This window comes from Triticum dicoccoides, chromosome 7B (genome assembly GCF_002162155.2).
Source record: "Triticum dicoccoides isolate Atlit2015 ecotype Zavitan chromosome 7B, WEW_v2.0, whole genome shotgun sequence".
Taxonomy (NCBI): domain Eukaryota; kingdom Viridiplantae; phylum Streptophyta; class Magnoliopsida; order Poales; family Poaceae; genus Triticum; species Triticum dicoccoides.
In genome coordinates, this window is record NC_041393.1 from 223,021,597 (window position 1) to 223,035,574 (window position 13,978).

At 47.3% G+C, this 13,978-nt stretch overlaps 2 protein-coding genes across 2 annotated transcripts; one reads left to right on the forward strand and one right to left on the reverse strand.

Moving 5' to 3' along the window:
• The first annotated feature begins 5,369 nt into the window (after positions 1 to 5,369).
• Positions 5,370 to 9,403, forward strand: LOC119336656 (heat shock protein 81-1-like). The gene is made up of 3 exons (XM_037608718.1): positions 5,370 to 5,609; positions 6,423 to 6,845; positions 7,661 to 9,403. The coding sequence occupies exons 1-3, from the start codon at positions 5,484 to 5,486 to the stop codon at positions 9,212 to 9,214; spliced, it is 2,103 nt and encodes a 700-aa protein (XP_037464615.1). The 5' UTR covers positions 5,370 to 5,483; the 3' UTR covers positions 9,215 to 9,403.
• Positions 9,404 to 10,246: 843 nt separating this feature from the next.
• On the reverse strand, positions 10,247 to 13,611 carry LOC119335581 (pentatricopeptide repeat-containing protein At2g45350, chloroplastic-like). The gene is made up of 2 exons (XM_037607694.1): positions 11,570 to 13,611; positions 10,247 to 10,615 (listed from the first exon to the last, which is right to left on the reverse strand). The coding sequence occupies exon 1, from the start codon at positions 13,564 to 13,566 to the stop codon at positions 11,857 to 11,859; it is 1,710 nt and encodes a 569-aa protein (XP_037463591.1). The 5' UTR covers positions 13,567 to 13,611; the 3' UTR covers positions 10,247 to 10,615; positions 11,570 to 11,856.
• Between the last annotated feature and the right edge of the window lie 367 nt (positions 13,612 to 13,978).

A 13,978-nucleotide genomic window follows, 5' to 3' on the forward strand; every position in this document is an offset into this window, starting at 1 on the left:
GGGCGCGGGACGGAGGTGACGCGGGCCGGGGAGGACGGGCCCCTCGGGGGCCGGCGGCGGGCGCAACGGCGAATCGGGCGGCGACACGTGGCGGCGGCGGGGCGAGCCGGACGTGTCCGGCTGCGGCTAGATGTGTCCGGTGGCGGCGGAAGGGGAAAATCTAGGGTTTCATCCGGAATTCGGGGGAGGGGTCTTTATATAGGCATAGAGGGAGCTAGGAGAGTCCAAATGAGGTGTAGTTTTCGCCCACACGATCGTGATCGAACGACCGAGAGCATGGAGGGGAGTTAGATGGGCTTTGGGCTGTTTTGGAGGGATGTTGGGCTGCAACTTAAAAGAGGCCTCTGCGGGAGTGCGGTTAACCGTTGGAGTACCAAACGAGCTCCAAACGTCCCGAAACTTGACAGGTGGTCTACCGGTGCTATACCAGGGCCACTTGGCAAGGCTCGGTCCATTCCGAGAACGTTCAACACCCGCACAATGAAAGAAGACAAGAGGGGTGCGCCGGTGCATGTGGGAGTGTCGGATCGCGAAACGGACAACGGGGAAAATGTTTGGATGCATGAGACGAACACGTATGCAAATGAGATGCACGTGATGACATGATATGATATGCACAACATGAAATAAAATGAAAAACAAAAGACAAAACCCAACCACGAAGGAAAAATCATATCACATAGCCGAAAATGGCAAGAGTTGGAGTTACAAAGATGGAAAGTTACATCCGGGGTGTTACACCATCCTTCTTATCCACCAAATATTCAAGGCATTTCCGCTTCTAGTGACCATTTCCTTTGCAGTATAATCACTCAGTTTCAGGCTTTGGTCCAGCTTTGGGCTTTTTCGTGGGACTGACAACTTGCTTGTCATTCTACTTGAAGTTCCCTTTCTTTCCCTTTGCCCTTTTCTTGAAACTAGTGGTCTTGTCAATCATCAACACTTGATGCTCTTTCTTGATTTCTACCTTCATTGATTTCAACACCACGAAGAGCTCGGAATCGTTTTCGTCATCCCTTGCATACTATAGTTCAACGCAAAGTTCTACTAACTTGGTGATGGTGACTAGAGAATTCTGTCAATCACTATCTTATCTGGAAGATTAACTCCCACTTGATTCAAGCGATTGAAGTACTAAGACAATCTGAGCACATGCTCACTAGTTGAGCGATTCTCCTCCATCTTTTAGCAATAGAACTTGTTGGAGACTTTATATCTCTCAACTCGGGTATTTGCTTGAAATATTAACTTCAATTCCTGGAACATCTCATATGGTCCATGACGTTCAAAACATCTTTGAAGTCCCGATTCTAAGCCGTTAAGCATGATGCACTAAACTATCAAGTAGTCATCATATTGAGCTAGCCAAACGTTCATAACGTCTACATCTGCTCCTGCAATAGGTCTGTCACCTAGCGGTGCATCAAGGACATAATTCTTCTATGCAGCAATGAGGATAAATCTCAGATCACGGACCAAGTCCGCATCATTGCTACTAACATTTTTCAACATAGTTTTCTCTAGGAACACATATAAAAACATAGGGAAGCAAAAACATAGGGAAGCAACAACGCGAGCTATTGATCTATAACACAATTTGCAAAATACTACCAGGACTAAGTTCATGATAAATTCAAGTTCAATTAATCATATTACTTAAGAACTCCCACTTAGACAGACATCTCTCTAGTCATCTAAGTGATCACATGATCCAAATCAACTAAACCATGTCCGATCATCACGTGAGATGGAGTAGTTTCAATGGTGAACATCATTATGTTGATCATATCTACTATATGATTCACGCTCGACCTTTCGGTCTCCGTGTTCCGAGGCCATATCTGTATATGCTAGGCTCGTCAAGTTTAACCCGAGTATTCCGCGTGTGTAACTGTTTTGCACCCGTTGTATTTGAACGTAGAGCCTATCACACCCGATCATCACGTGGTGTCTCAGCATGAAGAACTTTCGCAACGGTGCATACTCAGGAAGAACACTTCTTGATAATTAGTGAGAGATCACCTTAAAATGCTACCGTCAATCAACGCAAGATAAGATGCAAAAAGGATAAACATCACATGCAATCAATATAAGTGATATGATATGGCCATCATCATCTTGTTCTTGTGATCTCCATCTTCGAAGCACCGTCGTGATCACCATCGTCACCGGCGCGACACCTTGATCTCCATCGTAGCATCATTGTCGTTACGCCATCTATTGCTTCTACGACTATCGCTACCGCTTAGTGATAAAGTAAAGCAATTACAGGGCGTTTGCATTTCATACAATAAAGCGACAACCATATGGCTCCTGCCAGTTGCCGATAACTTCGGTTACAAAACATGATCATCTCATACAATAAAATATAGCATCACGTCTTGACCATATCACATCACAACATGCCCTGCAAAAACAAGTTAGACGTCCTCTACTTTATTGTTGCAAATTTTACGTGGCTGCTACGGGCTTAGCAAGAACCGTTCTTACCTACACATCAAAACCACAACGATAGTTTGTCAAGTTGGTGTTGTTTTAACCTTCGCAAGGACCGGGCGTAGCCACACTCGGTTCAACTAAAGTGAGAGAGACAGACACCCGCCGGTCACCTTTAAGCAACGAGTGCTCGCAGCGGTGAAACCAGTCTCGCGCAAGCGTACGCGTAATGTCGGTCCGGGCCGCTTCATCTCACAATGCCGCTGAACCAAAGTATGACATGCTGGTAAGCAGTATGACTTATATCGCCCACAACTCACTTGTGTTCTACTCGTGCATATAACATCAACGCATAAAACCTATGCTCTGATACCATTGTTGGGGAACGGAGTAATTTCAAAAATTTCCCTACACACACGCAAGATCATGGTGATGGCATAGCAACGAGAGGGGAGAGTAATGTCCACGTACCCTCGTAGACCGTAAGCGGAAGCGTTAGCACAATGCGGTTGATGTAGTCGTACGTCTTCACGATCCGACCGATCCAAACACCGAACGTACGGCACCTCCGAGTTCAGCACACGTTCAGCTCGATGACGATCCCCGGGCTCCGATCCAGCAAAGCTTCGGGGATGAGTTCCGTCAGCACGACGGCGTGGTGATGATGATGATGCTCTACCGGCGCAGGGCTTCGCCTAAACCCCGCGACGATATGACCGAGGTGGAATATGGTGGTGGGGGGGCACCGCACACGGCTAAAGAACAATCCGTAGATCAACTTGTGTGTCATGGGGTGCCCCCCTGCCCCCGTATATAAAGGAGCAAGGGGGAGGGGGCGGCCGGCCAAGCGAGGGCGCGCCAGGGAGGAGTCCTACTCCCACCGGGAGTAGGACTCCCTCCTTTCCTAGTCCAACTAGGAGACCTTCCATGTAGTAGGACTAGGAGAGAAGGAAAGGGAAAAGAGAAGGGAAGGAAGGAGGGGGTGCGGCCCCTCCCCCTAGTCCAATTCGGACTAGGCCTTGGGGGGGCGCGCGGCCTACCCTAGGCAGCCCCTCTCTCTTTCCCGTATGGCCCAATAAGGCACAATACTTCTCCCGATGAATTCCCGTAACTCTCCGGTACTCCGAAAAATACCCGAATCACTCGGAACCTTTCCGAACTCCGAATATAGTCGTCCAATATATCGATCTTTACGTCTCGACCATTTTGAGACTCCTCGTCATGTCCCCGATCTCATCCGGGACTCCGAACTCCTTCGGTACATCAAAACTCATAAACTCATAATATAACTGTCATCATAACGTTAAGCGTGCGGACCCTACGGGTTCGAGAACTATGTAGACATGACCTAGAACTATTCTCGGTCAATAACCAATAGCGGAACCTGGATGCCCATATTGGTTCCTACATATTCTACGAAGATATTTATCGGTCAAACCGCATAACAACATACGTTGTTCCCTTTGTCATCGGTATGTTACTTGCCCGAGATTTGATCGTCGGTATCCAATACCTAGTTCAATCTTGTTACCGGCAAGTCTCTTTACTCGTTCCGTAATGCATCATTCCGTAACCAACTCATTTGGTCACATTTCTTGCAAGGCTTATAAAGATGTGCATTACCGAGAGGGCTCAGAGATACCTCTCCGACAATCGGAGTGACAAAACCTAATCTCGAAATATGCCAACTCAATATGTACCTTCGGAGACACCTGTAGTACTCCTTTATAATCACCCAGTTACGTTGTGACGTCTGGTAGTACCCAAAGTGTTCCTCCGGTAAACGGGAGTTGCATAATTCTCATAGTTATAGGAACATGTATAAGTCATGAGGAAAGCAATAGCAACATACTAAACGATCAAGTGCTAGGCTAACGGAATGGGTCATATCAATCACATCATTCTCCTAATGATGTGATCTCATTAATCAAATGACAACTCTTTTGTCCATGGCTAGGAAACATAATCATCTTTGATAAACGAGCTAGTCAAGTAGAGGCATACTAGTGACACTATGTTTGTCTATGTATTCACACATGTATTATGTTTCCGGTTAATACAATTCTAGCATGAATAATAAACATTTATCATGAAATAAAGAAATAAATAATAACTTTATTATTGCCTCTAGGGCATATTTCCTTCATAACGGCGGCGCAAGGCTGCGAGAACGACGGGGAGGCGAACGACACGGGAGGAGGAGGATGGGGCGAGCGAGATCGAGGAGGGGGCGAGAGACGTGCGGGGAGGAGGAGGCGAGAGGGGTCGTGCGGGGAGGAGGGGAGAGGTTGTGCGGTCGTGTGCGGGTAGCATTTTTTTTGAACGGCGGGTCAAATTAGCGATCGATGGATTTGGCTTAACGCGTGATTGCAGCGTTAAACACAGGAGGATTATTGACCATTAGATATTGATAATGGATGGATGTGATTGTTTGGATCTGCCTCTCTCTTCCTTTTATAGTGGTAGTAGAAGAGGGAAAAACATAAAACCAACACCATGCAAAAATACGGAGAAAATCTTCTTTACCGTGTGTTAGCAGCTATAATTACGCTCTATGGGTATTGCTCGGTGTGCTAAATATGGAACCGCAAAAAAAAGTTCCAACCACGGAGTCCTTTTTTTTGGAATTTTTTTTTTGGCCAGCTATAATTATGGTCTCTGGGGTCCTTTATTAAACTCACTCCCTCGGTCCCTCCGATCTCCGGAACCTTCCAGAGTACTATCGTATGAGCACAATAAAAAAAAACGCGCAAGGCGCCTAAACCCAGCCAACTGACATGCGGGCCACACCATCCACAAGTCGCCGGGCCCAACGGACCCGTCGTCCCGATCCCCCAACCTCCCGTCGTCTCCCTTCCCGCACCCGGTAGAACGTTCGGGAACCCCTCCTCCGACTATATAACCCTGCCCCCCGCGCCCGTCCCCTCCATCCTCGCGTCCCAGAACCCGAGAATCCCCCGCTCCAAAGCCCTAACCCTAGCCATCTCCTCTCGCCCCAGCCCTCGTCGAGCGCGCGCGTTCCAGGAGCTTCCGGTGCCGGCGGCGCCATGGCTTCGGAGACCGAGACCTTCGCCTTCCAGGCCGAGATCAACCAGCTGCTCTCGCTCATCATCAACACCTTCTACTCCAACAAGGAGATCTTCCTCCGTGAGCTCATCTCCAACGCCTCCGATGTAAGCTTGCTCCCCTGCGCTCCCCTGTAATGCTGTGATTCGCGGCTCTGTTTAGATCCGTGCGCGATGGGGCCCTTTGCCGTGCCGATGTTCAGTAGATCGGGTGTGTTTGTCGGTTCGCGCCGGTTAATGCATGGGATTTCAAAATCCGTCGATGAATCTGCGGTTTGTGCGGTATTATGTTGTCTGTGAGTAGGACGAAGCTACACATTTGTTTGTTCTCTGTCCTGTTGCACGTGCGAATCTCAATGATTAGAGCTATTTGACTGTTATAAAAGCCTATGAAACGTCATTACTTGCATCCTAAAGTTTCCTGTGAATAGTAGAACGTAGATGTACATTTGTTTATCTCTGTATGTACTGCCGCGCGTGCAGATCTCCATGATTAGAGCTAATTGGACTGTTCTAAAAGCTTAGGAAACGTCATCACTTGCATTATAGAACTTTCTATAGGCTGCTAGGGTCTATAAAATGCAAAACAATCCCATGACTAGATTGCCTGTGTGCTAAATTCGTCGGATCTGTGTTTAAATTCGAATTCCCAAGTAGATTTGCATGGCTGGTAGCATAATTTTTTGACCTCCTTCTTTGTTGCTAAATTGGGTTCTGTGTTACTGGATTAACCCCTGAAAAGCATTTACTCGCGCTTTTCTGCTAGATTTTATTGCATTACGTCTATGATAAATAAAAAATACAGGCTGATTCTACTGTAATGCATCATTAGTCTTAGAATTTTGATTTATATTTGCATTATTTACTGGTTAATCTGCGAGAATCACACTAAATTGCGTGTTTGGGTGCTCTGATGTGCAGGCGTTGGATAAAATCAGGTTTGAGAGCCTGACTGACAAGAGCAAGCTGGATGCTCAGCCAGAGCTGTTCATCCGTATAATCCCTGACAAGGCCACGAGCACACTCACACTTATTGACAGTGGTATTGGTATGACCAAGTCAGACCTCGTGAACAACCTTGGTACCATTGCGAGGTCTGGCACCAAGGATTTCATGGAGGCACTGGCTGCTGGTGCTGATGTATCCATGATTGGTCAGTTTGGTGTCGGTTTCTACTCTGCTTACCTTGTTGCTGAGAGAGTCATTGTGACCAGCAAGCACAACGATGACGAGCAGTATGTGTGGGAGTCCCAGGCTGGTGGTTCCTTCACTGTGACACGTGATACTACTGGAGAGCCCCTTGGAAGGGGTACTAAGATCACCCTCTACCTCAAGGATGATCAGGTACAAAACTCAAAAGTCTTGCCATTATCTACTTTCTTATGCTACCTGTTCTGTTGACATTTTAATATGTTCTGGGTACACTTGGTAGGGTACTGTTAGATTGAAATGCTGTTTATGTCTTACTTCTGTTCAAAATTCCCATGATTCTATAAATGTACCGTTCGATTGAAATGGTGTTCATGTCTTTTGTTTCTGTGCTCTGGGGTTGTAATGGAAGGGTGTACCTGTTCATTGTTGATTAATGATGCTCAGTTTTTGTGCTCAGTTTTTGGAGGGTTTGGCAGAGTGTTCAGTGCTGGTGAAACTTGAGTTGTGTGCTGATCATAGTACTATGTTTTTGACATGTCTGTTGCAGTTGAATTTAATTGTTTATCATTGTTATAGAATTCAGTTTGTATAATTGTTACTAAGGTCTTGCTGTGATCATATATGTCTGTTGCAGTTGATTGTTTACCATTGTTCTAGATTCAGATAGTATAATTGTCGGCAAGAATCCCTTAAAATACGAGTCATTACTGTTGTCATTGCATAAAATTGGACGAGTGTAATTAGTGCCATCCTAGATTGTTGATGCTAGCTAGTTTCTACTACTGCTACTGTTTTTGTTAGTAGTTAGTACTGCATTTGTGCCAAGCGGCTTGGACCATGTGGACTGACCTCAATTCATGTGCTATTTTGTGTTTTTACTATGAATCATAGTGCTATGTTTTTGGGATATTGCAGTTCTGCCTTTCATTGATGCTAATGGGTATTTGATAACTGAGGCATGTCACTTGCCCGGTTGCCCCTGACAATTTATCTATTGTTCTCTGCAGTTGGAGTACCTTGAGGAGCGTCGCCTTAAGGATCTGGTGAAGAAGCACTCTGAGTTCATCAGCTATCCCATCTCTCTCTGGACGGAGAAGACCACTGAGAAGGAAATTTCTGACGATGAAGATGAGGATGAGAAGAAGGATACTGAGGAGGGCAAGGTTGAGGAAATTGATGAAGAGAAGGAAGAAAAGGAGAAGAAAAAGAAGAAGATCAAGGAGGTTTCTCACGAGTGGAACCTGATCAACAAGCAGAAGCCCATCTGGATGAGGAAGCCTGAGGAGATCACAAAGGATGAGTATGCTGCCTTCTACAAGAGCCTGACAAACGACTGGGAGGAGCACCTTGCCGTCAAGCACTTCTCTGTGGAGGGTCAGCTTGAGTTCAAGGCCGTCCTCTTCGTTCCCAAGAGGGCCCCCTTTGACCTTTTTGACACCAGGAAGAAGCTCAACAACATCAAGCTCTATGTGCGCCGTGTCTTCATCATGGACAACTGTGAGGAGCTGATCCCAGAGTGGCTGAGCTTTGTCAAGGGCATTGTTGACTCTGAGGATCTTCCCCTGAACATCTCTCGTGAGACACTCCAGCAGAACAAGATCCTCAAGGTCATCCGGAAGAACCTTGTGAAGAAGTGCATCGAGCTCTTCTTTGAGATTGCCGAGAACAAGGAGGACTACAACAAGTTCTATGAGGCTTTCTCCAAGAACCTCAAGCTTGGCGTCCACGAGGACTCCACCAACAGGACCAAGCTTGCTGAGCTCCTGAGGTACCACTCCACCAAGAGCGGTGATGAGCTTACCAGCCTCAAGGACTACGTGACGAGGATGAAGGAGGGCCAGAACGACATCTACTACATCACCGGTGAGAGCAAGAAGGCTGTGGAGAATTCTCCCTTCCTTGAGAAGCTGAAGAAGAAGGGCTATGAGGTGCTGTACATGGTTGACGCCATTGATGAGTACTCCATTGGCCAGCTCAAGGAGTTTGAGGGAAAGAAGCTGGTCTCTGCCACTAAGGAGGGCCTGAAGCTTGATGACAGCGAGGAAGAGAAGAAGAGGAAGGAGGAGCTCAAGGAGAAGTTTGAGGGGCTCTGCAAGGTGATCAAGGAGGTGCTGGGCGACAGGGTCGAGAAGGTGATTGTCTCTGACCGCGTCGTCGACTCGCCGTGCTGCCTGGTGACCGGCGAGTATGGCTGGACTGCCAACATGGAGAGGATCATGAAGGCCCAGGCCCTGAGGGACACGAGCATGGGCGGCTACATGTCGAGCAAGAAGACGATGGAGATCAACCCGGAGAACGCCATCATGGAGGAGTTGCGCAAGCGCGCCGACGCTGACAAGAACGACAAGTCTGTCAAGGACCTGGTGATGCTGCTGTTCGAGACCTCCCTGCTCACCTCTGGATTCAGCCTCGACGACCCCAACACCTTCGGCACCAGGATCCACCGCATGCTCAAGCTGGGCCTGAGCATCGACGAGGACGAGGAGGCTGCTGAGGCTGACACGGACATGCCGCCGCTGGAGGAGGACGCCGGCGAGAGCAAGATGGAGGAGGTCGACTAGGCGTGTGCGTTCGCTTGCTATCCGAGTCGTAGAGCTAGCTTATCTTTTGGGTTACTGTCGCGTGGTCGGTTTGTCTTTTATGGTTTACTGTGCCTAGCCTGCCCTAATGGGGCTAGGGGAGTGGTCTGTGGAGTCCCCGGAACTGCGTATCGTAATCGTTGCTTATATATATCGTCTTTACTACCTTTATCGTCTCGTTTGCTCTTTTTTTTTGCTTTCTGCTTCTTGCACTTTTCTCTCTTTTTTGTGAATCCGGTATTTCTAAGCTCATTCTTTGGTGCTGACTTCGTTCTTTAGAGTCAGACAGCTTCGACTGCCTTAACCAATTTACACAAGCCAGCCTTGGGCTGCTTTTAATATCAAGTTGGCTTCTGCAGCTTACGTTGATTCCTGATCTCCAGTGGCTGGTACTAATCCTGGATGTGCTATCCGTGCCTCGCATTTGTTGGTCCTGATAGCTCTTGCGTTTTCAATTTCAACATTACATCTCTTGCCTGCGTCTTTAAAAAATTACCTCAAATGAGTGTTTGCGTATATTCCTCAGACGTCTTGCTTGCGTAAAACATAACATTTGTGTTTGCGGCCTTACTATTTCTTCAGGCGCCAGTCAAGGGCAACTAAGCAAGTTTTTCTTTTTTTCTTTCAGTGGATCACACACTGAGAGTATTATTTTTTTTCGAAACGGAGGCAAAAGATTTGCCTCATCCACACTGAGAGTATTTGGTATTTGTATATTTGCTCACAGTCAGGAAATTGCCGGGATCAACCAGCTCGATGCAAATAGGTTTGAATTCTGCAAAAGCTTAAACAATCTATTGGGATTGGGTCGTTAGAATTTCTGTTCAAGGTAACGTGTGCTTCATATCTGAATTTGAGATCAAACAGAACATATGCTCTTCTGAAGAACACGCGTAGCATCTAAAGCCAAGTCTGGTGCTGCATACCACCTGAAAACTTTTCTTGACAAAGTGGTGGCGCCGGAGCTTTATTTTAAGATAACCTAGCTCTATGAGGTGCGCAGTTATGTGCCCTGACATTGAACTCCTTCTCTTTCATATTAGAAAAGAAAGCAACAGGTTTAGGGTTTAGGTTCACCAGGTCATCGATATGTTTCTTTGAACATCAAAGAGACTTTTCCAAAAATGCACTACCTGGGACTGTGATCTAGATTGCCTGGGGAGCCTAAATGAATAATTGAAAGTGCCTTCCTGCCGCTATTCTCTTTCAAGTTGAATGTAATATGCCAATTCTTGTTGTTTCTGCTGACAGGGAGTTAGTCGTTCCATTCCGCTAGTAAGTTTGCATGAAGATTCAGAAATCCCGACCGACTCCACTTTGACTCCTTTCTTTGATATATAGCTCCATGTGCCCTTATTTGAGGCTGGTGTTGACTCTGAAGATCTGAACAATAAAGAACCAGTTTAGTATTGTATAACTCGCAGTACCTTAAAACGACAACGCGTTACACTTTTTATCATACTTCTATTGATGCCTTGTATTCCTTGAGAAGGTTGACATAATTTTAAGATGGTGTCTGTTGGTATTAGTCCTAAATATTCTCGGAAAATTTGTAGTCCTAGATATATCGCTAGAAGAATGGGAGTTCTGCTAGAAGAAATATGAGAAGAATCTGCAGTTTATACAGTTAAAAGAATACGGCTACATGCTGTTGAATGTTGTAGGAATTTGTCAGTTGGAAAGTACAATTCTGGATGAATACGTCCTGTATTCTCTCATATATTTCGTGGCCAGTATTCCAAAGTCCATCATGTCTTTAGGAAAAAAAATCAATGATTTTCCCTCAGACATCCACATGAGTATATATGTGCTTGCGTATATTACTCAGACGTCTTGGCATGATCCTCCACCATAGCAAAAAAGATACATGACATTTGTTTTTGCAGCCTCACTAATTTTTGCTTGGAATTCAGAAGGATCGAAAAGAACCAGATCATATTCATATTAACATCAGCTGAAATTTGGAAATGTTATTGTACAGATTGCAAAGATGATACAACCAAATTTTGAGAAGCTAATCCCATCAGTAAAATTTGGTAAGTTCAATTCCTATTCTACAAGAATTACGGATGACCAATACTGCAGAGCAGAGAAACGGTTATCTGCAAGAAGGGACAAGCATATGTTCTGTTTCATCTCAAATTCAGATATGAAGCACACAGGGCAGTTGAACACTTTTAGAGGACCTCACACTTTTAACAGAAATTTCTAATGGTCTAATCCCAATACCAATAGGAAGGACACCATTTAATGCTAGAGAATGCAGCCCTATATGTGATGGCTTAGACCTCTTCCAATGCAAAGGTGTTTAGATGAGGTGCTAAATGCATTAAATACCTTAGCAACTCAAGTCCCGAATGCATAGGTGCTTAACTTATTGTTGCTAAGCACACTTTATTTAATGAGTTAGCACATAAAGTCTTTCATGCATTGGTCAAATGGTTTCACTTAAGTGGTTTGCATAGGTTCTCGCGCTTGGCATTGGTTCTTCCTGGAGTCACCAAAGTACTCTCCCCCCTCCTTCAATGTTATGCCATGTCATTTTTTCGTTTATATGGCATGCTTAGCACCTGTCCATGGTGGAGCACTGGGAAGGGCCTTAGGCTTTTGCAATAAATTCAAACCTATCGCATCGAGCTGGATGATCCTGGCAATTTTCTGATTGTGCACTTCTGAAGAACACGCCTTGCATCTAAAGCCTCTCCCCATTTGCCAGCAGCAGCATAAACGTCTGATATCAAGACATGGCAGCCAGCCTGCCGTGTGTTGAGACCAATAATTTCACTCTGGACTCTTTCAGCCACATCAAATCTCTTGTGCATTCGACAGGCACCTAGTAGTGCGCCCAAAATCATGACATCTGGGGCCATCGGCATGCTCCTTATCAGCTCCTCTGCCTCTTCAAGAAGCCCTGCTCGGCCTAGCATGTCAACCATGCAGCCATAATGCTTTGCCTCTGGCTGCACTCCGCAAGATGACATGCTCTGAAAGCATCGTCGACCCTCATCCACCAGCCCGCTGTGGGCACAAGCAGTCAGCACACCAACGAACGTTATGTCATTCGGTTTCTCTCCTGACCTCTTCATCTGCTCAAACAAACCGATGCAATCCTGAACATCACCACTCACTGCCAACCCAGTGATGAGTGCATTCCAGGCGGAGATATTCTTCTGGTCCAAGGAGTGGAAGATTTTGACAGCCATGTCAGTTTTCCCACACTTGGCATACATGTCAATGAGGGCAGCACCGAGATTGAACTCATTGTCGAGCACCATCTTGTGCTTGTCAATGTAAGTGTGAGCCCACCTCCCTTCTTCCAGAGCTGTTAAATGTGCACATGCTGAGAGCACGCTCACCATGGTCACCTCATTAGGACGGCCACTGCTCTCGCTCTGCATTTCCCTGAACAGCTCAAGGGTTTCCACGTAGCGTCCAGCCTGTGCATACCCAGAAATCATGCACGTCCAGGAAACCACATCTTTCTCCCGCATCACATCAAACAGCTTCCGTGCACCATCCATCTCACCGTTCACTGCATACCCCCGCATCATTGTGTTCCACGATACCAGATTCCGTACCGGCATCTCATCAAACATCTTCCTAGCCAGTGGCAGTAGCCCATGCCGCGCGAATCCTGTAATCATCGAGTTCCATGTCACAATGTTCCTTCCAATGGCCGGCATCTCATCGAACATTTCTCTGGCCACATCCAACTCGCCAGAACCGGCGTATGCCCCAACCATCGCGCTCCAGGACACCCCATTCCTCTGCGGCATTTCCTCGAACACCATCTGGGCGTTCCTGATGTCCCCGCACTTCACATAGCCGCCGAGCACTGTGTTCCAAGACACCACGTCGGTGACCCCTGCGCACGAATCGAACACCTCCCGCATGGAGCCCGTGTCCCGGAAGGCGGCGTACATCGCGAGGAGCGCATTGACGACAAAGACGTCGATCAAGAAGCCGCGCCGGACGGCCTGTGCGTGCACCTGCGCGCCCGTGCGCGGGAAAGAAGCGAGCCTGGACGCCGACTTGAGGAGGGAAGGGAAGGTGAATCGGTCGGGAATATCGCCAGAGCGGAGAATGGAGGAGAAGGCGGCGAAGGCGAGGCGGGGAGACGGGGAGGTTGCGGAGGCTCGGATGAGCAGGTTGTGGAGGAAGATGCATGAGGAGGGGAAGAGCGGGAAGTAGAGGCTGGAGAGGGAGGCGGCGAGGTGGGGGTGGGAAGGGAGTAGGGGCACGATGCGGCGGAGATGGGCGGTGTTGCGGAGGAGGTCGCCGGAGACGAGGAGGCGACCGAGGAGGAGAGGGAGGAGGCGAGGCGGCGGTGCCATTCCGTTTTGGGTTTGACCGCGGAGGGGAGTTTTTGTACCACGAAAAATTGAGAGCTCTGACAAGCTTAACCATTCGATTGGCATCTGACGGCTGAGAGTAGGTGTGGAAGGGGACAAATAGCCGATTGCTATACAATTTGGGTTTGGGGCGTGCTACACCTCCGCCGGCTGGTCTTTCAGCTGATCTTTCTAAAAGATCGGATTGAACCGCGAACTGTCTGATTGTATGTCATAAGCCGTTTGATTTGGGTCACGCTACGCGTCCGCCGACCGGTAGCTAGAAAACATCCGCCGCCTTGCTGGCCATTGGATGGACGCGGGGATGTCCATCCGATTAACCCACTGACAAGGGCCACCTTCCTTTTGCAACAAGGACGGTGTTGCCGAACAAGTCCTGCAACAGGATGCTTGT